The 25801-nt window shown below is 43.9% G+C and overlaps 1 protein-coding gene across 7 annotated transcripts in view; it reads left to right on the forward strand.

Annotated features, from left to right (window-relative positions):
- The window catches only part of epb41l5 (erythrocyte membrane protein band 4.1 like 5), a 46452-nt gene that overhangs the window by 12698 nt on the left and 7953 nt on the right, over positions 1-25801 (forward strand). For all 7 annotated transcript variants that reach the window (XM_031796278.1, XM_031796298.1, XM_031796271.1 and 4 more), the window contains exons 8-20: positions 1046-1166; positions 1823-1910; positions 2057-2145; positions 2259-2349; positions 7689-7858; positions 9379-9485; positions 10926-10944; positions 15316-15352; positions 15561-15685; positions 22478-22638; positions 23010-23101; positions 24122-24250; positions 24479-24543. In XM_031796278.1, coding sequence (XP_031652138.1) covers positions 1046-1166; positions 1823-1910; positions 2057-2145; positions 2259-2349; positions 7689-7858; positions 9379-9485; positions 10926-10944; positions 15316-15352; positions 15561-15685; positions 22478-22638; positions 23010-23101; positions 24122-24250; positions 24479-24543 — 1294 coding nt within the window. The remainder of the gene's footprint in view (positions 1-1045; positions 1167-1822; positions 1911-2056; positions 2146-2258; positions 2350-7688; positions 7859-9378; positions 9486-10925; positions 10945-15315; positions 15353-15560; positions 15686-22477; positions 22639-23009; positions 23102-24121; positions 24251-24478; positions 24544-25801) is intronic.

A 25801-nucleotide genomic window follows, 5' to 3' on the forward strand; every position in this document is an offset into this window, starting at 1 on the left:
AAACCACTTTTTGTTTCTCAAAACTCACTCTTTAGCCAGAACTCTGAATGGCCCTTCCCAAATAAAACGCTCATGCTTTTAGGTAGAATAGATATCAGGATTTCAGATTGTATTCTGTTCTGCTTGATGCCTGCTAGCTAAATGTCCAGCAAGTCAAATAATGGACCCTCAAGCAGTTAGTCAAAGCCTCAGATTTCAATGTAACCTACTGAATGTCCGGTCGGTAGCTCGACTCCATTCTGTTTGGCAGCTAGGCTGGACGTCTGTCCATATTTCCCACATTTGATTTGTTGACCAATGACCAGGAGGAGGTGAGGCATTCCCTTCTCTACCATGTCAGCAACATCCATCCCTGTCATGGCCCCGACCCCTGACCCTTAGCCCCACGTTGAGCTCTGACACATCACTACACTGCCTTGGTCTGCAGCAAATCACTGATAACAAAGAGCCTCTCCTCACCTCCATTACCCAGATAGCATACTGTTGTCCTATTTATACCCCTGCCTGCAGTCAGACAGGGTTATCTCCATGATGCTATGTAAGGAAAGAGGGGAGTGAGGCATCATTGGATGTCTGTTGCTCCACTTAAATATGATTTGGATGTATTTTAATGTTCGTGTCCTAGTTGGTTTGAGAAATTGAAGCAGGCACCTTTAAAGGAATTATTCAAAATAACAAATGTCATTAATAGCTAACGGGTCATCTATAAATCCTAAATCAGGGACCCAAATGATGGTGATAGACGAATACATACAGCTTCTTATTAGCATCTCTTTCATTGATAAACAATCCCAGACAGCATGCCTTAACCAACCTTCTAGAGTGATTCAGAGAACCCATGTCTGTTTGTGTTCCAGCTGAGCTGGGAGACTATGACCCTGGGGAGCATGCCCTGGATCTGGTGTCTGAGTTGGGCTTAAAGTACTCAGTATGTTACCTGTTGTGTTCCAGCTGAGCTGGGAGACTATGACCCTGGGGAGCATGCCCTGGATCTGGTGTCTGAGTTGGGCTTAAAGTACTCAGTATGTTACCTGTTGTGTTCCAGCTGAGCTGGGAGACTGTGACCCTGGGGAGCATGCCCTGGATCTGGTGTCAGAGTTCCGCTTCATGCCAGAACAGACTGAGGCCATGGAGCTGGCCATCTTCAACACCTGGAAGGAGTGCAGGTAAAACAATGATATCACTGAAAATGTCTGAACAATTTATGATGTCTCCATAATATGGCATTTTATAAATCAGTTTTTAATGGTAAGGTATTGTAAAGTGTCACCAATGTCTAGAGGTTGTATAGCCGGTCATATACAGCCTTTACATTACTGTGTATACGATGGTTACAGCCAGGAGTTTCTCCTGTATTTCACTGCCTATAGGGTTAGGCTACTTAAGCTTCTCAATTATTTACCTTTCCTAGGGGAGTGTAGATCATCCACCCGCTATATTATTTGATCACCCTTGATGTACTGGGGCTGGGGTATTCCCAAGTATGGTTAGGTTTGCTTATTTTCAGAAATGGATTTAAAGCATGTCTCAGTGTGGGCCGATCTTGACCCCAGGTTACCCTGACTCATGTACTATAGTGGATGTAACAAGATGCTAAATCTTGTCAATGGGTGTTTTTTTTAAAAACATGGAACACATGCATGAGCTACCTGTGATGTATGACTTCGTCATGGTTGAGATTTTAATGTCACTTATGATTTAGTATCATCAGTCGTGGTTCATCCCAAGAGTCAACATTCTTTGCGTGTGACCTTCATCACCCACCAACCTTATCCCCTGTTTAACCTAGTATTCTGCTTGTTCTCCCGCCGCTCCATCCCAGGGGCCAGATGCCATCGCAGGCGGAGATTAACTATCTGAACAAGGCCAAGTGGCTGGAGATGTATGGGGTGGACATGCACATGGTCAAGGTGAGGACACCAGGATGGGGGTCTCTCTTATCTCTCTTGCTCTTTCTTTGTCTCGCTCTACTGGTATAAAAACAAGACTCTTGTGGAGATTAAGGAAGGTAAGTAAACTGTAACACTGTGCTGAATGGCTGTGTCTGTCCCTTCAGGCTCGAGATGGAAATGACTACCAGCTAGGACTGACCCCCACTGGAGTGCTGGTGTTTGAGGGAGAGACCAAGATAGGCCTGTTCTTCTGGTAAAGACCTGTGGCCATACTTGATCTCTACCTGTGTCTCTACTAGTTCAAGGACTTGTGGGTCTTGATCACTATCTCTCGTTTAATTGTGTGCTTTTCCGTGTGTGTCCCAGGCCCAAGATCACCCGTCTAGACTTTAAGAAGAGCACGCTGACCCTGGTGGTGGTGGAGGATGACGGAGAAGAAGCTCAGGAGACCGAGGAGGTAATGAACCAACCCTCTGCCATACACACACACAGTGGGGGCAGCCATGATCCCTGCTCTTACCCCCTACTCTTTTCTACTGGGCAATCTTCCCATACACGTATCCTTACACTCAACCTCTTGGAGGGCCCTGGTGTAGCTGGGGATAGTTGTTTCCACCTGGGTCTGAGTCTGAAGTATCCATGCTCACATCCTGTTCTGTTTATCATGCTGCATTACTCTTTATCTTCCATCATGTTGTTCTATTGTGTGCTGCCTTAGTGAATTATAGTAGCTGGTGTTGAAATGTCCGTTTTCTACCACTACTTTTCAATACAATCCGAAGCCCCTGTACTTTTCTGTAAAGCTCCTGTCATTGCAGAGAGCCCTGCAGTTTTCCAGTCTCCTCATGAATGGTCCTAATGTCACCTGTTACCTAGGCTGAAAACTGAAAATTATGTCTATGACTAAGGAGAGTTGATTAGTCATGCTCTCTTTATGTTGTGGTAGTACTATTTGAAATGTGTAGGCTATACTTTCTGACCACATAATATCAGTAAAGGCAGTTACTTTGTTCCAGTCCAATAAAAGGGCTTTGTATTGAACTGAAATTGAAAACCGCCTTGTTACAGTATACCACCGGAGGCTGGAGCAGAGCTCTACAAAGCTGCTTTTATAACAATGTGCTGCAGGGGGAGGGGGGGGGAGAAGACAGGCAGGCAAACCGATCACTGCCCACACCTGCCCGCCCGTCCAGCATCACTACTCTGGACGGTTCTGACATAGAATATGTTGACAACTACAAATACCTAGGTGTCTGGTTAGACTGTAAACTCTCCTTCCAGACTCACATTAAGCATCTCCAATCCAAAATTAAATCTAGAATCAGCTTCCTATTTCGCAACAAAGCATCTTTCACTCATGCTGCCAAACATACCCTCGTAAAACTGACCATCCTACCGATGCTCGACTTCAGCGATGTCATTTACAAAATAGCCTCCAACACTCTACTCAACAAATTGGATGCAGTCTATCACAGTGCCATCCGTTTAGTCACCAAAGCCCCATATACTACCCACCACTGTGACCTGTATGACCTCATATTTGTCGCCAAACCCACTGGCTCCAGGTCATCTACAAGTCTTTGCTAGGTAAAGCTCCGCCTTATCTCAGCTCACTGGTCACGATAACAACACCCACCCGTAGCACGCGCTCCAGCAGGTATATTTCACTGGTCACCCCCAAAGCCAATTCCTCCTTTGGCCACATTTCCTTCCAGTTCTCTGCTGCCAATGACTGGAACGAACTACAGAAATCACTGAAGCTGGAGACTCATATCTCCCCCACTAACTTTAAGCACCAGCTGTCAGAGCCGCTCACAGATCACTGCACCTGTACATAGCCCATCTGTAAATCGCCCATCCAACTACCTCATCCCCATACGTTATTTATTTTGCTCCTTTGCACCCCAGTATCTCTACTTGCACACTCATCTTCTGCACATCTATCGCTCCGATGTTTAGTTGCTATATTGTAATTATTTCACCACTATGGCCTATTTATTGCCTTAGCTCCCTTATCCTACCACATTTGCACACACTGTATGTAGACATTTTCCATTGTGTTGTTGACTCTGTTTGTTTATTCCATGTGTAACTCTCTTCTTGTGTGTGGCACTGCTTTGCTTTATCTTGGCCAAGTCGCAGTTATAAATGAGGACTTGTTCTCAACTAGCCTACCTGCTTAAATAAATGTGAAATAAATCAAATATGGAGGGAGACGGGCAGCAGCTCAAGCAGCCATGTAGTGTAGGACATTTCCAATCAGCTGGTTGGCTGCCTGCCTATACCCAGGAATCAAGATGTGTTCATTGGACTAGGATGTTTGCGTATCTGTGAGGGGGTGTGTATGGAGATCAGTATAGCCCAGGTCAGTTCTGAAGCAGAGGCATATCTTTGGGTAGGTTTGTTGTTCCCTATTTTGTGTGAGGGAGGTTTCTGTGTGTGGGAATGAATGTGTGGATTTCCGAGGCTGCCTGGCCGGTCTGGCTCATCTCCAGGGAGAGTCCATTAAAGCATCAGCTCTTTCCCTCCGGCATCTGTGGCATCCACAGCCTTTACAGCAGCTCCTAGCACTCCTTTAGACCAGGCTGTCGAGCTGTTAATGTTGAACCCCCCCCCCCCCCCGGCTGGGCCGTCACTAGACGGGCTAACGAGGCTTTGGCACTGGTTGTCTTTCTGTCTGTCAACTACACACTGCTGAACACCTGGAAGTGGGAGTTCACTCTATGGTCAAAGATACTTCACCTACCTCGTCAAGATGTTTTCAGACATCTGATGTAATTTGTTGTGTAGATGCAGTTATACGCTATGCCTCAAACCCAAATGTTTTGGGAAAGAACTGAATGAGGTTTATTTGAAGCAGTAGTCAAAGGAATCCTGCAATACACAGTAGATGGATGTGACTCCTAATATTCTGTAGTGCTGCGACATGTACAGTATGTAGATGTGATGCCCTCAGGTAGAGAGGAGGAAAGGCTAGACAGTGTTGTAATGGGGGACAGTAGACTAATTAAAATCATTACTAGTAGTTGATGGGGACTGCTGCTCAGCCAATTTGACAGCTGACCACTTGGAATGTGTTGCACCATCGCAATGTGGCCAGGGTCTTTACTTTGGGACCACTAATCTCTGGTGTGTGTGTCCAACACTGGACTGCACATTCTCGCTCTCAAAGGTATTCTGGATCTCATCTCCCGAGGTCTTTGTTTTGACGTCTTAATCCGCCCTGTGAATGTATTCTCTTTGTGACCCTGTTCCTGTCTGAATTAATGAAGCACTATTAGCAGAGCACTGAATAGGGCTGGTTAGCAGCAGAGCAGAGCACTGAATAGGGCTGGTTAGCAGCAGAGCAGAGCACTGAATAGGGCTGGTTAGCAGCAGAGCACTGAATAGGGCTGGTTAGCAGCAGAGCAGAGCACTGAATAGGGCTGGTTAGCAGCAGAGCAGAGCACTGAATAGGGCTGGTTAGCAGCAGAGCAGAGCACTGAATAGGGCTGGTTAGCAGCAGAGCAGAGCACTGAATAGGGCTGGTTAGCAGCAGAGCAGAGCACTGAATAGGGCTGGTTAGCAGCAGAGCAGAGCACTGAATAGGGCTGGTTAGCAGCAGAGCAGAGCACTGAATAGGGCTGGTTAGCAGCAGAGCAGAGCACTGAATAGGGCTGGTTAGCAGCAGAGCAGAGCACTGAATAGGGCTGGTTAGCAGCAGAGCAGAGCACTGCTGAGAAAGTTGCTACTCTGCCATAACTGATTAGGACACGAGAAGGAGTTTAATGTGCCTCGTCGAGGCCTGGTGGAAAATTGCGTTAATGAGGAAGTTATTGGGAACTGCAGGGCAAGCAGCCTTTCTCTGCATGGCCATGAGCTGATTCAAATGAGGGAAACACAGGGAATAGGGTTGTTGTATATTGTCAAGTTCATCCACATCGGCGGGAAAGAGGAGACCTACCATACTAACCAGTTCTTATTGCACACTCAGGTTGTCTGGAACCATAACCAATCCGGTAACTTCTTATGGCTTGTGGGCGGTATTGAGTAGCTTGGATGAATAAGGTGCCCAGAGTAAACTACCTGCTACTCAGTCCCAGAAGCTACAATATGCATATTATTAGTAGATTTGGATAGAAAAAACTCTAAAACTGTTTCTAAAACTGTTTGAATGATGATTGTGAGAACTCATATGGCAGGCAAAGACCTGAGAAAAAATTCAACCATGATGTGGCAAATCTGATGTTTGTAGTTTTTCAACTCTTTGCCTATCCAAGATAGTGTGAATTTGGTCCGATTGCACTTCATAAGGCTTCCACTAGATGTCAAGTCTTTAGAACCTTGTTTGATGCTTCTACTGTGAAGGAGGAGAGAATGAGAGCTGATTGAGTAAGAGGTCTGCCAGAAGGCCATGAGCTCATTCAGGCACGCTCCTGTGAGAGGTAGCTGCGTTCCATTGCATTTCAATTCTCAGGTTGAAATATTATTGAAGATTTATGTAAAGAAACATCCTAAAGATTGATTCTATGCATCGTTTGACATGTTTTACGAACTCTAATGGATTTTTTAAAAGTTTTCGTCTGGCCTGCGCGTCGTGAATTTGGATTTGTGAACTCAAGGCGTGAACAAAAAGGAGGCATTTGGACATAAATTGTGGACTTTATCGAACAAAACAAACATTTACTGTGGAACTGGGATTCTTGGGAGTGCATTCTGATGATCATCAAAGGTAAGTGAATATTTATAATGCTATTTCTGACTTCTGTTGACTCCAACATGGCGGATATCTATGTGGCTTGTTTTGGTCTCTGAGCGCTGTACTCAGATTATAGCATGGTGTTCTTTTTCAGTAAAGCTTTTTTGAAATCTGACAAAGCGGTTGCATTAAAGTTCCATGCATAACTCTTGTATCAATGTTTATTATGAGTATTTCTGTAAGTTGATGTGGCTCTGCAAAATCACCGGATGTTTTGGAAGCAAAACATTACTGAATGTAACGCACCAATGTAAACTGCGATTTTTGGATATAAATATGAACTTTATCAAACAAAGCATACATGTATTGTGTAACATGAAGTCCTATGAGTGTCATCTGATGAAGATCATCAAAGGTTAGTGATTAATTTGTTCTATATTTCTGCTTTTTGTTACTCCTGTGTTTCTCTGTGACTACATACTGACCTAACATAATCAGACGGTGTGCTTTCATCGTAAAGCCTTTTTGAAATCGGACACTGTGGTGGGATAAACAACAAGTATATCTTTAAAATGGTCTAAAATACTTGTATGTTTGAGGAATTTTAATTATGAGATTTCTGTTTGAATTTGGCGCCCTGCACTTTCACTGGCTGTTGTCATATCGAGCTCGTTAACGGGATCTCAGCCATTTTGGGGCGGCAGCGTAGCCTAGTGGTTAGAGCGTTGGACTAGTAACCGGAAGGTTGCGAGTTCAAACCCCCGAGCTGACAAGGTACAAATCTGTCGTTCTGCCCCTGAACAGGCAGTAAACCCACTGTTCCCAGGCCGTCATTGAAAATAAGAATGTGTTCTTAACTGACTTGCCTGGTTAAATAAAGGTAAAATAAATAAATAAATAAAAATAAGAACTTAAAACATGTCTACAACCAGGCTCATTTTTCGCGTCCACCATATGCTGTTTTGGGGCTCTGTTTTTTCTTCAGGAATAAACTTTAGGCCCTAGTTATAACATGTGTGTCCTACCAGTGCTTCATGTCAGTGTGTTAACTCTGTCTCCTGTTGCTGTGACACAGTAGAGTTTTGCTAATGCTATGTTCCTGTCTGTCACCTTCTCAGGGTAAAGAGCAGGAGCACACGTTTGTGTTCCGTATGGACCACCCCAAGGCCTGTAAGCACCTGTGGAAGTGTGCTGTGGAACACCATGCTTTCTTCCGGCTCCGCGGCCCGGTCCAGAAAGGATCAGCACGCTCCGGGTTCATACGCATGGGATCACGCTTCCGCTACAGGTAGCTACTGAACAGCGCTCTGCTTAGCGTTTGCTCTGCTTAGTGTTTGCTCTGCTTAGTGTTTGCTCTGCTTAGTGTTTGCTCTGCTTAGCGTTTGCTCTGCTTAGCGTTTGCTCTGCTTAGCGTTTGCTCTGCTTAGCGTTTGCTCTGCTTAGCGTTTGCTCTGCTTAGCGTTCGCTCTGCTTAGCGTTCGCTCTGCTTAGCGTTCGCTCTGCTTAGCGTTCGCTCTGCTTAGCGTTCGCTCTGCTTAGCGTTCGCTCTGCTTAGCGTTCGCTCTGCTTAGCGCGTGCTCTGCTTAGCGCGTGCTCTGCTTAGCGTTCGCTCTGCTTAGCGTTCGCTCTGCTTAGCGCGTGCTCTGCTTAGCGCGTGCTCTGCTTAGCGTTCGCTCTGCTTAGTGTACGTCTAACTGGATTCAGTCCACACTGCACAAGTCACCACACAATTTTTAGAATGCATGTTTCATCAGCTTATTCAAATTCCAACAATTTGCACACACGACAAATCCTCAGATTATAAGTTTAATAGGACTCAACCCACCATATGCTCTCATTAAGCTGACTGTGCCTAATGAAACTCACTAAACGTCCAACATTCACCTTGGTCCGTTGTGTAATAATAGCTTGTCTTGCTGCAGTGTAAACTACGCACTGCTAAAGCAGCAACTGCAGGCTCTCTCTGGGGCCTTGTTATTTCAAGGTGGGGTGTTTCTAGTTGGATGGTTACAGAGTTCAGCAGGGGTCAGTCCCGTGTCACAACACCTTGTCGAGGATTTGAGATCTGAATGCCACCCTGGGGGTATGAGGGAGGGGACTGGTGCACCCTCTGTGTTTATTTTTCTTCTGGAGTACCCCAACAGTGGTTACAACAACACTGATTCTCTGTCTACTCAACTCTAGTACTTGGCTATATTCCATATGGCCTGGTGTGTTTCCATCCTGACCATGTGGCCTGACCAGTCAAAACTCTGGACTCAACGTAAACCATTCTCATCGATTTAAGGAATCTTATCGCTTGCTGTTTTCATGTAGTCTTTTCTGCCTCTATCTGAAGTTTCTTCCACAACTGAACTTGACTCCAATAACCCTCTTTTTCCTCATTACAACCATTACAATTACATGTGTTTGAATTCATGCTTTCTCTTCAGCTGGATCTAGCTTAGGCTTTTCATTATGTTATTCCCTTTGTGGATCCTGAGCCCCAACAGAAGTTCCAGTCGTTATCTGAATCAGTCCTGGTGGTCTGATTGCAAGGGAGGTCTAACCTCCCTATCTCTGCCTGTTTTCAGTTTACGCTGGGCACTCACTGCCTGACTGTCCCCTGCCTGCTAGTGGGTTGGTTGGGTTCGCTCTCATTCCCCCTCCCAGTGTATTGTTCTGGGTTGTATTCACTAGGAAAGAAACCAAATTAAATGGGGAGGGTACTACCTGAACTTGTCCAAAATTAAAGGCTTGTTTACCTCTTCCCTTTGCAAGCCATCTTGCTATGGTGTGCACTAATGAATATGACCCTGTTGACCCCAGTGGGAAGACTGAGTACCAGACCACCAAGGGCAACAAAGCCAGGAGGTCTGCATCGTTTGAGAGGAGGCCCAGCCGACGCTACTCCAGGAGGACCATGATGAACCGGGGTGGGTGGAAACATGTTTTATACAGTACACAGTATAATATACTGCTTATGGGTCTTTCTATAAGCTAGTGAGGATTTCCTACACCGGACAACTTGTTACAACTGTTGATAAGTCATTTATAATAATTAGCCAATACTTCTTAAGGTCATTCCATGAATATATAAGAGGGGCTCATTACTATATTCTATACAATTCAAGAGTGGATTTAAAGCCTGTTTAACCCTTTTGTCATGGTTGGTGTCTTGATGGATTTGTATGACATAAAACATTACTTTTCTGTCCTTGCATTTATGGCAGTGTAAGTTAAATCATATATTAAGCATTACTCAGCTAAATTAGACATTGACCCAGTAAGAATCCTGAATCTAGCTGTCGGACAGTTTTTTTTGGGGGGGGGGGGGGTTGTGGAGATCTTAGAAATGCAGTGTAACTACATTTTGTGTCTCCTTATGTTTTGGGGTGGAAACTGTTTTCATTGGCTCACAAATCCAAAATGATGTTTGCGATTGTAAAATCGAATGCTTCTAACTGAAAGTCGCCTTACCTTGATGCTTAACCTAGATATTGGCATTAACTTGGTTCTTCAATAATGATGCATAATACTTATTGGATGCGCATTTGGTGTCCAGGTATTTTTTTGAATGACAGTCAAATTATGAACTGATTTTGTGATAGCGCTGATTTTAGTGAGGAATGTTCAAAATATTTTGGTATTATTCGTTATGCAGGTGAAGACAGTTGTGCCTGGATCCCTAGAGAATTGATGTTGATCATCTGTTGTCTGCTTGATTTACAGCAGGGTCTCGTTAGATTTGACAGAGAAAACAGCAAGTTAATTACTTAATATTTTCATATATTTTTGTCCCTCGGATTGGACACCGAGGCTACTGTGCGCAATTGGGTAGGATAGACTGCTTTTCCTATTAATTATTGTGGATATAATGACGACCAATTACATTGCCTAGTGGGCTTATTCACATGACCTGGTAATAAATAACAAATACATGTTTTCCATGTTACACCTGCAATTTTAAACAAGGGACTTGAAGTAGCCTACTTGAATTTGTAGCTCAGAAATTCAATTATTGTAAAAAGCCTACCTTGATTTCAAGCACTAAATTGAGGAAAAGTAATTTTTGTAGCCAATTTATAAGTTCTTCTGCTCCCTCATAATTATCTGTGATTTCATTGCTGATCGTATTTTGTGAGAGATGTGGCCACTTGTTTGTTTCCTGCCGCTTCAATTGAATGGTTTTGCTCTACTCTGTTGCGGTTAAACCACTAAGTACACATGGAACTGCATGAAAATCCTTTTGATTTTGTTACAAACCTTTTTGAAAGGTTTTTCCCAGTGTTACACATCGGCTACATTATTTATAGAAAGACCCTTATACATCATACCTGACTAATTTTGATGTTCTTTCTCATATTATTTCCCAGGAGCCAACAAGCCCCAAGAGTAAGTACTTTTATTTTTTCAAGAACTGGATATTTGGAATGGGCACTGATCATTTCTCTAGCTGTTTGTTATGAATATCTCTCCTCTGTCGTTGTAAGACTTGACTCATCTCAGTGTGATTAACATGACACACACACACAGAGTGAGAGACGCGCGCACACACAAACTATATCAGAGTTCTTCACACACAGTCTGTACCCCTCTGGTGTGTAACCTCCTCCAGACTTGCCTTGCGTTTGGAGTCTTTATCTCTCCTGTGTGCTGGGGGAGGCGAGCACTGGTTATCATCACAACCACACATAGTATAGAGTGAGGACTGCGAGAGCTGTCTGCCACAAGAAGTTCTTGCTCTATGTACAGTGTGTGATCAGTGTGCATTGTTTTATTCCCAAGATTTCTTTGTGTGTGTGTGCTGCTGTTACCTTTTTTACATAGCAACAGCAATAAAGCATTGTGAGTGAAATGTGTACATGTAGAAGCCTAAGTCTTTTTGTCTTAGTTTTACTCCAATTTTATTCATTTATTTAACTCTTATTTAACTAGGCGAGTCAGTTAAGAACAAATTCTTAATTTACAAAGATGGCCAAACCCGGACAACGCTGGGTCAATTGTGCTCCGCCCTATGGGACTCCCAATCACGGCCAGTTGTGATACAGCCTGGAATCGAACCAGGGTCTGTAATGAGATGCACTGCCTGTGCTACTCGGGAACACCCAAATTATTACTATTAGGGAAGGGTGTTAGGGTTAGTGGGAAATAATAAAGGAAAATATATATATATATATAATATAGTTATATAGTTGACGTTTACATACACTTAGGTTGGAGTCATTAACTTGTTTTTCAACCACTCCATAAGTTTCTTGTTAACAAACTATCGTTTTGGCAATTCGGTTAGGACATCTACTTTGTGCATGACGCAAGTAATTATTCCAACAATTGTTTACAGACAGATTATTTAACTTATATTTCACTATCACAATTCCAGTGGGTCGGAAGTTTACATACACTCAGTTGAATGTGCCTTTAAACAGCTTGGAAAATTCCAGAAAATGTCATGGCTTTAGAAGCTTCTGATAGGCTAATTGACATAATTTGAGTCATTGGAGGTGTACCTGTGGATGTATTTCAAATCCAACCTTCAAACTCAGTGCCTCTTTGCTTGACATCATGGGAAAATCAAAAGAAATCAGCCAAGACCTCAGAAAAAAATTTGTAGACCTCTACCAGTCTGGTTCATCCTTGGGAGCAATTTCCAAACGCCTGAAGGTACCACGTTCATCTGTACAAACAATAGTGCGCAAGTATAAACACCATGGGAACACGCAGCCGTCATACCGCTCAGGAAGGAGACACGTTCTGTCTCCTAGAGATGAACGTACTTTGGTGCGTAAAAGTGCAAATCAATCATAGATCAGCAGCAATGACCTTGTGAAGATGCTGGAGGAAACCGGTACAAAAGTATCTATATCCACAGTAAAACGAGTCCTATATTGACAACCTGAAAGGCTGCTCAGCAAGGAAGAAGCCACTGCTCCAAAACAGTTTGTAATTGCTCATGGGGACAAAGGTCATACTTTTTGGAGAAATGTCAGAAGACCATCCCAACTGTGAAGCACAGGGGTGGCAGCATCATGTTGTGGGGGTGCTTTGCTGCAGGAGGGCCTGGTGCACTTCACAAAATAGATGGCATCATGAGGATTTGAAAATTATGTGAATATATTGAAGCAACATCTCAAGACATCAGTCAGGAAGTTAAAGCTTGGTTGCAAATGGGTCTTCAAAATGGACAATGACCCCTCAAAATGGACAATGACCCCAAGTATGACCCCAAATTTGTGGCAAAATGGCTTAAGGACAACAAAGTCAAGGTATTGGAGTGGCCATCACAAACCCCTGACCATCACAAAGCCATGACCTCAATCCTATAGACAATTTGTGGGCAGAACTGAAAAAGCTTGTGTGGCAAGGAGGCCTACAAACCTGACTCAGTTACACCACCTCTGTCAGGAGGAATGGGCCAAAATTCATCCGACTTATTGTGGGAAGCTTGTGGAAGACTACCTGAAATGTTTGACCCAAGTTAAACCATTTAAAGGCAATGCTACCAAATACTAATTGAGTGTACGTATGTATACTTCTGACCCACTGGGAATGTGATGAAATCAATAATTCTCTTTACTATTATTTATATATATATATATATATATATATATATGGGGGATTGGAAATGATGCAGACAATTACATTCATAGAAGCCACCATCTATATGCAGTGTTGAAAGTCGATGTCACCCACCCCCACCCCACCAAAGAAAAGCATTGGGAATATGTCATGGAGGGAAGTGGTAGGCCTAATTTATAGAACACAATCAGCCTGACATCCTCTTCTCACCAATCGTCATGTTATCATGCATCAGGGCCTTCAGAAAGTATTCAGACTCCTTGACTTTTTCCACACTAACTAAAAAAGGTTTTTTAGAAATGTTGCATATTAACAAATATATAAGTATTCTGACCCTTTGATATGAGACTTGAAATTGAGCTCAGGTGCATCCTGTTTTCATTGTTCAAACTTGAAATGTTTCTACAACTTGATTGGAGTCCACCTGTGGTAAATTAAATTGATTGGACATGATTTGGAAAGGCACACACCTGTCTATGGAAGGTCCAATAGTTGACAGTGTATGTCAGAGCAAAAACCAAGAGGTCTAAGGAGTTGTCCGTAGAGCTCCGAGACAGGATTGTGTCAAGGCACAAATCTGGGGAAGTGTACCAGCAAGGAAGGTCCCCAAGAAAAGGGACCTCCATCATTCTTAAATGGAAGAAGTTTGGATCCACCAAGACTCTTCCTTGAGCTGGCTGCCAGGCCAAACTGAGCAATCGGGGGAGAAGGGCACCCGATGGTCACTCTGACAGAGCTCCAGAGAACCTTCCAGAAGGACAATCAATCAGGCCTTTATGGTAGAGTGGCCAGACGGATGCCGCCACTCAGTTAAAGAAACATTATAGCCCACTTGGAGTATGCCAAAAGGCACCTAAAGGACTCTGACGATAAAAAAACAAGATTCTCTGGTCTGATGACACCAAGATTGAACTCTTTGGCCTGAATTCCAAGTGTCACGTCTGGAGGAAACTATCTTGCATTACTCATCTCGTATACGTATACTGTATCTTATACCATCTATTGTGTCTTGCCTTTGCCTCTCGGTCATCGCTCATCTTTATATGTACATATTCTTATTCCATCCCTTTGGATTTTTGTGTAGCTGTTGTGGAATTGTTAGATATTACTACACTGTTAGAAGCACAAGCATTTTGCTACACTCGCACTAATATCTGCTAACCAAATTTGTGACCTATGAATTTGATTTTTTTTACCTGGCACCATCTCTACGGTGACGCATGGTGGTGGCAGCATCATGCTGTGGGGATGTTTTTCAGCGGCAGGGACTGGGAGACCAGTCAAGATTGCGTCAAATATGAATGGAGCAATGTACAGAGTGATCCTTGATGAAAACCAGCTCCAGAGTGCTCGGGACCTCAGACTGGGGCGAAGGTTCACCTTCCAGCAGGACAACGACCCGAAGCAAACAGCCAGGACAACGCAGGAGTAGCTTCGGGACAAGTCTCAATGTCCTTGTGTCCCAGCCAGAGCACCGACTTGACTTGATCGAACATCTCTGGAGAGACCTGAAAATAGCTGTGCAGAGGCTCTCCCCATCCAACCTGACAGAGTTTAAGAAGGTCTGCAGAGAAGAATGGGAGAAAATCCCCAAATACAGGTGTGCTAAGCTTGTAGCGTCATACCCAATAAGACTCGAGGCTTTAATCACTGCCAAAGGTGCATAAACAAACTTCTGAGTTAAGGGGTCTGAATGCTTATGTAAATGTGATTTTATTTTTTATAAATTAGCAAACATTCTAGCAACCTGTTTTTGCTTTGTCATTATGGGGTATTGGGGGGGCAATTTAATCAATTTTAGAATGCTGTAACCTAATTGTTCAAAAAGTCATGGAGTCAATACTTTCCGAAGGCATTGTCATGTGACAATTACATAGTCATGACATCATTGCTAACTAAATACTGTGATTGATAATGCTCACTTCACGTTGATTGTCATGGCGATGAGTGATTAATCAAAGGCATAGCGCTCTGCGACATTGCATGCCAAAAACATGGGTCCTCTATAGCAGCCTTGACATGGCAGCCATGTCTTATAGTGAAAGTGTGATGTGATATGCTTCAAGGTTATCAACGTAAGCTCTTAAGTCTGAAATGTTAAAGGGTTACGCTGTTAAAACAATATGACCATTTACTGTTTTAGTGAATGCTCTCTCTCGTCTCCCACCTCTCTCCTCTCTTTACCAGTCACAACAATGGAGTGAACCCCAACAAAGACACTAAGGTATGTTGCATTTCTTGAACCCGACTGAGACTAGTTTCCCAAACACATTAAGCCTGGTCTTGGACTGGGAAGTACTTGCTATGGAGAACTTTAAATTGAAAATGCTTTTTATTCTAGAACGAGGCATAATCTGTGTTTGGGAAATTGTCCTTTGGACTCCCACCCATGATCCAATGTCCTAACCCCTGTCCCTCTGTTTCTCCCCCAGCCACTCCACATCAGAAGCCCCTGGTCTCTTCCTGTGGTCAGCCCTGCTCCCTCAGTCTCCACCAGCAGCCCCATGGAAATCGAAACCCTCCCGAGGAGTCCTGGCGGTGGCCAATCAGAGAAGAGGTGAGCCACTCGCTGTTCTAATGCCATAAGAGCGTTACGCTGCCTAATCTGTCCATCCTGCTGTCACTTGGCAGTGCGTGGTTGACAAGGAGCTTGCATCCCAAATCACACCCTGTTCCTATATAGTGCACTACTTTTCATCTGGGTCCTTTTTTTTGGTTGTCACATACACTGGAAAGGTGCAATGAAATGTTGTTTTACTGGGTCAGCCATAGTAGTATGGTGCACCTGGAGAAAATTTGGGTTAAGTGCCTTGCTCAAAGGCACATCAATAGGTTTTTCACCTTATCGGCTCATTTATTTGAACCAGCGACCTTTCGGTTACTGTCCCAACGCTCTGACCTCCTAGGCTATCTGCATGCCCAAAAGTAGAGGGAATAGGGTGCCATTTGGGATGCACATAAAGGCTATGCCTAGTGCCTGCTCTGCCTAGAGCCTGCTCTGCTCTGGGACAGCTAGTGACCAGACAGATACCTGGGCCGTGTTCATTCGGCAACAATTGGAGGAAATTGGACTGCAACAGGAGTGGGACTACCTGGACTTGTTCAATAAGAAACACACATTTTTGTTTTCACTTGAAAAATGTTTTGCATGCCCTAATGAACATGACCATGGCCATATGCACATCCTGGAGCTCTCAGGAAGTAGGGTGGTGGTGGTTTTGTGTGAGTGTGGGGTACAGTGAGTGACTAGAATGTGAATGGTGTGCATGTTTGGCAGTTTGCTCTGACACTGAGCAGATGGCTAGTGGTGGTAGTCCTGCTACTGCTGCATTGCTGGTGGCCGTGGCCCCCGCTGGCTTGGCAACAACAAACTCTCTCTTCTAAAAAGAAATACCTCATCCCTTTCCTCAACCCCCCTCTCTCTTCTCTTCTAAATGTTATCCCCAGAGGATTACTGTGCAATGAAAGGGGGTCTGCTTTAACTTCCTGAAATGTCTGCATTTCCTGTATTTGGTTGACTTTGAAGCTGTTCTCTTTTACGTAAAATCAACATTTTAAAGCTCTACTTTTTGTTCTAGTATGATGATGTACTGAAACCAAACAGGCCTTTTCTAAAGGCAAGGTATGTACCCTCCAAGTTATCTGCAGATTTGCTTCATCCAATCAATTTCTCTGGGCATTCTGGGTCCTATGATTCAGGACTGGTGACTGTCTCTCCTGCGGTAAACAAATAATCTTCCATCCATGGTAATGGTTGCTCTCTCTGCATTGATCCTCTCTTCAATACCAACCCAATCAGTGTGGACATCAGCTATGCCAATACTCTGGTGGGCTTTTTCCATGACCACCACTTGTTGTGGTCTACTAATGCTACTTCTAGTCCCTTTTTGTAAGTGAAATTACATTTTGCTCCCTGTTATTGTTTCAGTACCTGGCTGGGATGCACTACATGACCAGAAATATGTGGATACCTGCTCAAACATGTAATTCCAAAATCATAGGCATTAGTGGAGTTGTTTTAGTGAGTCCGCCAGATCAGAGGCAGTAGGGATGAACAGGGAGGTTCGGTTGATTAGTGTTTGAATTTCCTGTCCTGCTAAGCATTCAAAATGTTACGAGTACTTTTGCATGTCAAGGAAAATGTATGGAGTAAAAAGACAATATTTTCTTAAGGAATATAGTCAAAAATATAAAGAGTACAGATACCCAAAAAATACTTGAAAGTAATTAGTTAAGGACTTTGCACCACTGCTCTTCTGGGAAGGCTTTCCACTAGATGTTGGAAGAGTTGCATCCATTCAGCCACGAGCATTAGTGAGATCCGGCACTGATGTTGTGGGAGATTAGGCCTGGCTCACTGTCGGCGTTTCAGATTCATCCGTCGGACTGCCAGATGGTGAAGCGTGATTCATCACTCCAGAGAACGCGTTTCCACTGCTCCAGAGTCCAATGGCGGCGAGCTTTACACCATTCCAGCCGACACTTGGCAGGGTGCATGGTGATCTTAGGCTTGTGTACGACTGCTCTAAGATTGTAATAAAGCAACGACTGAGGAAAGATAAATGTCAGCCCCGGCCTATAATAGCTTAATTCAATCTTTGTGCATATTTCATGACTCCGACCAAACAAGTGTGAATCGCTCGATGTCAACAGGCGATTAGAATTTTAAGTTTACTGAAGGCCTGGAGATCTCTTCAGAATCACTTCCGAGGCACTGAGGCGATCAGGTCAGGTGGTGGAAACTGAAATCCTCCTGTGATCTAGGCTAATTCACCATCAGTGGTAACTAGCAGGCCTAACGTCAGTTCTGTGTACATGCATGTAGCCTAAAGTGCCTTAGGAAAGTATTCCGACCCCTTGAATTTTTCCACATTTTATGTTTCAGCCTTATTTTAAAATTGTTTTTTTTTTCTTCTTTTTTAAAAGTTGTTTTCCCCCTCATCAATCTACACACAATACCCCATAATTTTTATTTTATTTTACCTATATTTAACTTGGCAAGTCAGTTAAGATCGACAGATTTGTACCTTGTCAGCTCGGGGGTTTGAACTTGCAACCTTCCGGTTACTAGTCCAACCACTAACCACTAGGCTACCCTGCCGCCCCTGAGCGTTCAGAACCTTTACTGGGTACTTTGTTGAAGCACCTTTGGCAGCAATTACAACATTGAGTCTTCTTGAGTATTACACTACAAGCTTGTCACACCTATATTCGAGGTGTTTCTCCCATTCCTTTCTGCAGATCCTCTCAAGCTCTGTCAGGTTGGTGTGAGAGTGTTGATGCACAGCTATTTTCAGGTCTCTCCACAGATGTTCGATCAGGTTCGGGCTCTGGCAGGGCTACTCAAGGACATGCAGAGACTTGTCCCGAAAGCCACTACAATCGTTGTCTTGGCTGTGTGCTTGAGGTCGTTATCCTGTTGGAATGTGAACCTTCACCCTAGTCTGAGGTCCTGAGCACTCTGGAGCAGATTTCATCAAGGATCTCTCTCTACTTTGCTCTGTTCATCTTTGCCTCGATCCTGACTAGTCTCCCAGTCCCTGCCTCTGAAAAACATCCCCACAGCATTATGCTGACACTTGGCATTCAGGCCAAAGAGTTCAATCTTGGTGTCATCAGACCAGAGAATCTTATTTCTCATGGTCAGTCTTTAGGTGCCTTTTGGCAAACTCCAAGCGGGCTGTTATGTGCCTTTTTACTGAGGAGTGGCTTCTGTCTGGCAACTACCATAAATGCCTGATTGATTGTCCTTCTGGAAGGTTCTGCCATCTCCACGTAGGCATTCTGAAGCTCTGTCAGAGTGACGATCGGGGTTCACCTCCCTGACCATGTCCCTTCTCTCCCGATTGCTCAGTTTGGCCAGACAGCCAGCTCTAGGAAGAGTCTAGGTGGTTCCAAATTTCTTCCATTTAAGAATGATGAGGCCACTGTGTTCTTGGGGACCTTCAATGCTAATAGAATTTCAGTATTTTAGATCAGTCAGTGAAATGATTTACTGGTAAATGCTATACCTTCAATTTAATGTGTTCTAACAGCAGCTGTGGCCACAGCACAGTGGAAGGTGGGGAATTCAAATGAATAAATGAGGCAGTGATTTGGCTGGAGCTCTGACGTAACAAAGCATCTGATCATGTTTTTCGACCAGGACCGGAGCACAGCCTTTAACGACTAGTATCATGACTGACTAATGTTTAACGATAAGGGTTTCAGAGGTTCGAATTTGTTTCAGGGGGTTTTGTTCCTTCCTGTAATTTCGATAATCTCTTGTATTGATTCATATTGAGAATTTGTTTGTTCACTTACTGGCAATTAAGTCGACCTGCTAGACACATTCCTTAAGTTCTTTGCTGACTGCTTGGTGCTCCTGGCTTTACTTTGGAAGATATTCAAGATAATGTTGTTGAGGATTCACAAGTAAGTAATTAGATGTAGGAAAGGGCCTGTGTTTAGTTTTCAAGCCCTAAGAAATGGAGTCTTACAGAAGCATAGGAGTTGCAATGAATTTGGTCATTAGGTTAAATCCCCCTCACCCCAACCGGTGGTTGATTCTGCATACTACCCTCAATTGACACTCTTCTCTCACCCTCAATTCACCTGCACCGCCCACTCACTCATCTGCCTGCTTTTCCACTAACCTAACCAATGCATGACAACGCTTCTGCATGCCAACATAGCAAGCACATTTGTAGCTCGCTAGCTACAGTAGCTCCATGTTTGCTTCAGCCTGGTTTTAGTTTATTTAATGTCAAACTGTCCAACATGTCTCTGTTTGACGTGTTATGTCATCTGACTCCCCATCTGTTTTCCTGTTACCTCTTTGACCTTAGTTTCACACTCAATAATACACCTCATCCACCTTCTATAGTACTGGAAACATGTTATGAATTCAAACCCCTAACATAAGCCGGGTTAATATAGCACCACCGGCATGCAATTATTTAGCTTCTCTAGAGGTTAGCCTAATGTCTGGGTATTAAGAATGTAGTATTTCCCCATTTTTGAGTTAATAGAAGTGCTTGTTATGCGGCATGAGAAACGCTGTTCACTCACTTTGAGTTTGTAAAACTGTCCACATTGGTAGATGTATTCTGTCATTTGCTATGCAGTGCTTCCATTCCACTGACCTAGTTATGAAGGTAACACACTCTAAAGAATGAGTAGATTAATCATATCTCCTTTAGATCGTAATGGAGTGATATGTCACAATATCATGGTTGGGAAGGATGTCCATCAATTCAGAGGTTAATTTCGGTCTTTTCAACAGCAATGGTGACCGTGTCATTGTTTCCAAACTCATTCTTGCCGCTGTCGTAATACTATCATGTCTAGAAAGGCTAGCTTCAGGACATCCAGTTGACCTCTGTCTTGTACTTCATCACATAGTTTGCGGAAAGAATAGTCACACACAGGGGATAGTCACTGAACACCTAATACACCAAGGCAGGTTAAGTCCTATTCTGTACGTTCTGCTATATTTCTCCTCTCCCTCTCTATTCCACACTCCTCTTTTTGACTTTTACAATCCTCCCATCTTGTGTTAACCGTGCTATACCTCCTCACCCTCTTTTCCTTCAACTTTCTGTCCAGGCCGCTCCTCCCTCTCACCACCCAATGCTGACCCTCTCCTTCTCCTCCTGGAGGTGGGTGGGTGGACACCACTGGACCTTGTCACAACCTTTCCCCTGTCTCACCCACATGTCTCACTAGGACCCTAGCCTAATCTTCAACAAGAAACAGACCAGACAGAGCTCTCTGGCTCTGCGCTCGGGTGACGCCACACTACCTGGATTTGTTTCCTCCCTCGTATACCACCTCCTCACTCAACCACTGAAACGTATCACACCCCTCCCCAGTGACACTGTCCAGGGCTGGCAAGAAAGATTGACAATAACCAGCCTGTTGACAAGAGGCAAGAGGAGAGAGCATGAACCCACTGGACCACTGTTCTGTTCCATTATAGACAGACATCCATCTCTCTGAAGAATGACTTTATTATCCAGGGATATAAAATGTTTCTTTTTGGCCTTCACTGCCCCAAGCAGTTGGTTTTATCTGTTTTATTTCATATGGCTGTCTTTGTCTAGTCTTAATCATCCAAATATTTGATTTAACCCACATTTTATGAGTGATTTTTATCTATGTTGGTACGTTTTATGGATCTGCACACATTTCTAATGTCTAAATCTGGCCTTTTCTGTGTTGAATTAATGCACAAATTATGAATACAGATAGATGGAATAAAAACTTCTAACAGTGTATTGTTAGTTCCTAGCTGGTTAATTTGAATGTTCTCTAGTATTTCTATATGTAGACACTACTGGTACTTTCACAGCTCTACCAATGAAGATTTATTTTAAATTAGCTTCCTGTTTACATTGTCATGTGACCAAATATTGTCTCTGTATTGTACTTTGAGACCTTTGATAATGAATAGCATTTTTTTTATTTTAAGAGCCCAACTCCTTGTGAGTAGGCAGTTTATGGTTTGTGTACTCATTGCTTTTTAATTATTTTTCTAATGGCAGTGAGTGTTGTTTGTCTGAAATATGGTCACGCTGATCCCTGTGGGCTAATTATTAGCAGCAGACAGCATGTTCTTTACCATGAGGGAGGGAGCGAATGTGTCTCTAAGAAAACTGAAACCAGTTCTATCAAAGCCTCTTCCAGCCTGTAATCTCACTGCAGTCACTTATGGAATGTGACTCACTAGCTAGTACACCTCCCCCACTCTATACTCCCTCTACCCCTCCAACACTCCTCTCATTCCTGTCTCCCTTTCCCTCCCAAACTGTGAGAGAGATTTGTATGAATGAGGCCCATGTCATCTAACATGATGCCTGGTGTGTCAGGTCTACATGTCTTAAGGCAGTATGTGTGGTAATATTCTTCTCAGCATTCATCAGGTCTTTGTCCTCCGGCTGCAGCCCGAGTGTAAGCTACAGTCTACCCTGCCGGAGTTTAGCAACAAAAGTTTCATGTCACAATTCCAGGTCCTCTTTGATGGAAGAAACATGCTATTTTGTCATTCCCATACAGTGTATTCTTACTTGCGCTAATTTGAGGGCTGATCAAGCAACTGTTGAGTTACAATCGTAGTTATGGATATGGGGGCATTTCTTTCATCCATTTTTAGTTGAGTAGGATCCAGGGTGCTGAGCCTCATGCACTGTCAGTATGACAAACTCTTCAGTCTTTGTCTTCCAGAGTGTTCAGGTAAGTCATTCTCATGTTAAGGCCCTGACTTTTTCCTGCTCAGTCACATGGCCAGGAAAAACCTCTGTCCCCTATATGTTGGTGAATCAATGTGTGTTTCTGTCTATCCTCATGTCCTGTCTTCTCCCCCCTGCAGCATGCCACTGCCCCTCGTAGCTGATCTGCTGGAGACGTGCGTCGATGATGTCATCCGGACCCCTGTTCCCATGGCGACAACAGGCCTGCCTGAGGAGGCGGGGCCAAGCATGGCAGCCTCCGCCTCCAGCCTCACGGCAGACAACACAGTCTCTCTTGCTGGTGAGCTTACACACACACACACACACACACACACACCAACAATAGTCATGCAAATACTAAGCTTATTGTAGGTAACCGTAGTAGTTACAACCTCCATTAAAAAGTACTCTCCCTTGCAAATGAAGTTGTTCGGTAAGGTTGTATAATGTTAAAAAGAAGAGAACTGCCTTACAAATATCCTGCCTACCAAAGGCATCTTTTGTAATTGGAGGCTAAGTACACCAGAAACCGTAAAAAAATATATATATATATTGAAAGTTACGAATGGGACTATGAAATGTTTTCAATAGTTAGATTTTCTCTTTGTGCTCCACAAGGATTGGTGTTGGTATGTGTGCTGTGAGTAAATACTGTTTGTGTTTCTCCCACAGAGGCGGCAGCGCGGCTGAAGCAGCTGGAACTGGACAGTGCCCCACTCCCTGTCCCTTCCAGAGCTAACGTCAATCTCAACATGAACAACCAGGTCAGTGCACTGAGCTGGGTGTGGGAGAGGAAAAGAGCAAATGGAAGGGCGGATATATTCTGCATACCCTCTGTGCTCAAATACACAGCGACATGCATACTGGGTACATACACTCTTGGACTCATGCACACATTACCGGGAACACACACCCCACACTCTAAAGGGGACAAAGCCTGCTTAATGTCACTCAGCGCTGCATTGTAACGTATGGGAACGGGAGCCGAGAGCTGCATGGACAGTCTCTGGTGGGAGTGGGACAGTTTGTCAAAACAAAAGCATATGTGTGATATTTGATTTCGTAGGTAAGGGCAGGGGGTTTGCCACTAGTTTTAGGGTCCCATATGCTGAGGCAAACAGTAGGTCGCTATGACAGGCTAATGTATAGACACAATGGCAGACAGGGAGCGGGTGGGGCTGGGGTGACGAGCCATTGTATGCCAAGGGGGGCACAGTGTATCTGACTGCTCATAACAAAGCTATTGGTAATTTAAAGATGTTTACTAAAGCGTGACACTTCCTCATGTGTGTATATTAGGAAGGTATGGCTAGTTTTAGGTACTCGTTTTCGACTCAGGTTCGCAAATAATCATTTTCTGAAATAGTTGCGCCCCAATGTGGAAGGTCAGATGTGAAGCTCAACTTCCTGCCTCTCAGCCTATCTGACCTCTCGTCTGTACGGTTACTATGTTTATTTATCCAGAAGGAGGTGGAAGGCAAAGGAGACCTTTTATTTAACTAGGCAAGTCAGTTAAGAACAAATTCTTATTTACAATGACAGCCTAGGAACAGTGGGTTAACTGCCTTGTTCAGGGGCAGAACAACAGATTTTTACCTTGTCAGCTCGGGGATTCGATCTAGCAACCTTTCGGTTACCGGCCCAACACTCGAACCACTAGGCTACCTGCCGACATAACTACAACATTTCCATTGTCCGTCTGTGTGTTTGTCTGCGCGTTTTGTGTGCATGTGAATTCCCCCCCCCCCCCCCCCCCCCCCCCCCACACACACACACACACACAGGAGGACGTGGTGAAGCTCACAGAGAAGTGTCTGAACAGTGTAGGCAGCAGCCCTGTGCTCGCTCCACTGCGCCCCCCAGAGGACCTGAAGAGCAACATCCTTAAAGCTCAGGCAGAGGCTGCTCTCAAGGTACTTTACTGGACTCTAGCACTCCGTCTGTGGACATTATCTTGGGTCAACATCGAAATTGCATAGGGATGCTTTGGATTCTTAGATGTAAATGGGGGTGTGTTGTATAAGTGCTGTAAACCCTTGGATTTTGAATACTGCTGCAATTTTATCTTTGAAGGACAAGCAACCAGGCATATTGATTCTTGTAGCCCTCTCCTCGATGTACTGATGTTCTGTATGTTATAGGGATCACTGGAGGAGCACGTTGTGATCGGGGACAAGAACACCAACCTACAGGAAGCATCAGCCAGGTGAGTGAGGTCACAAAGACAGTATGGTTGTGTTCCTAGTGTCTACCCTTCACGCAGAAATGTGCAGTGTTTCACTCCACCTCATGCATTAAGATCATTGGACGACCAGACTTTATTGTACATTATTTGATGAGAAAGGAAACACCCATCTTGGAATGATGGGTGCAGGTAGCCCAGCAGGAACTTTGGGCCAGTATGAAAAGTCACTGGTTCGAATTCCAGAGCCGGCCTGGGGGAAAATCTGTGCCCTTGAGCAAAGCACTTTACCCTCATCACTCTGTATAAGAGACTCTGCTAAATGGGATGTCCCTGAGCTACCCCAACACTCCACAGCCAGGTTCTTCCAGAAGCTATTCTAAAGTGATTTTGTATGGAGGTAAAGAATATAGGCTGACCACACCGCTCGTGTCGCGTGCGTTGTAAAATACATTTAGAAATCTGTTATTCAATTATTGCATGTTATTCAATTATCGCGAGCATCTGCGTTGCCAAGGGCTAAAATAGAACTCCTTTCTATTTCTGACGCAGATCGTGCTGCAAGTCCTGCCTCTCCCATTTCCTCATTGGTTTATAGAAGCAGGTACCCACATGCCATCTCCTCATTGGTTATACCCACATGGGTGATTGAAAGACGAACTATGTTGCCGGTCAGTGTAGTAATACTATGAAAGTTTAGATGCCAATCATCATATAAGTTCAAAGATGAAAAGGCCTGGAAGGAGGAGAGATGACTAGAAACGATTCGGTTGGCCGTTTTATGTGTGGATAAATTGGTGGAGTAGAGGACCTTGTGCATTTCAGGTAAAATAACAACTCAATGTTTATATCCCAGGACAAATTAGCTAGCAACAGCAAGCTAGCTAAATAGGACAAATTAGCTAGCAAGTGCAAGCTAACGAGCTAAATTGCCATAAATGTTTAATGCTTTTTCCCAAATTAATGTAATTGGTTCAGAGTTTATTTTGATATTTTAACCTGCGTGTCGTGATCACGTTTGGTGTAGGGGGACAAAATAAACGTATGCACGATGGCACACGCGCGCAGCCAGGTTTGGGTTCCCGTGTTAGGTTTGAGCTCTTTCAGACTAACACTTCAAAGCAAACAATGTGCACAACAACAAGAATCGATGCAGCTTGTGTGTCCAGTGTGACTCACCAAACTTAAACTGTGACTCGCATTGAAATTCTCAAATAGCCTATACAAACAGGGAATGTTGAATGTTAGGCTGAGTGTTGGTGTGGTATAGATCTGTCCAAAT

The sequence above is a fragment of the Oncorhynchus kisutch genome, linkage group LG2 (genome assembly GCF_002021735.2).
Source record: "Oncorhynchus kisutch isolate 150728-3 linkage group LG2, Okis_V2, whole genome shotgun sequence".
Taxonomy (NCBI): domain Eukaryota; kingdom Metazoa; phylum Chordata; class Actinopteri; order Salmoniformes; family Salmonidae; genus Oncorhynchus; species Oncorhynchus kisutch.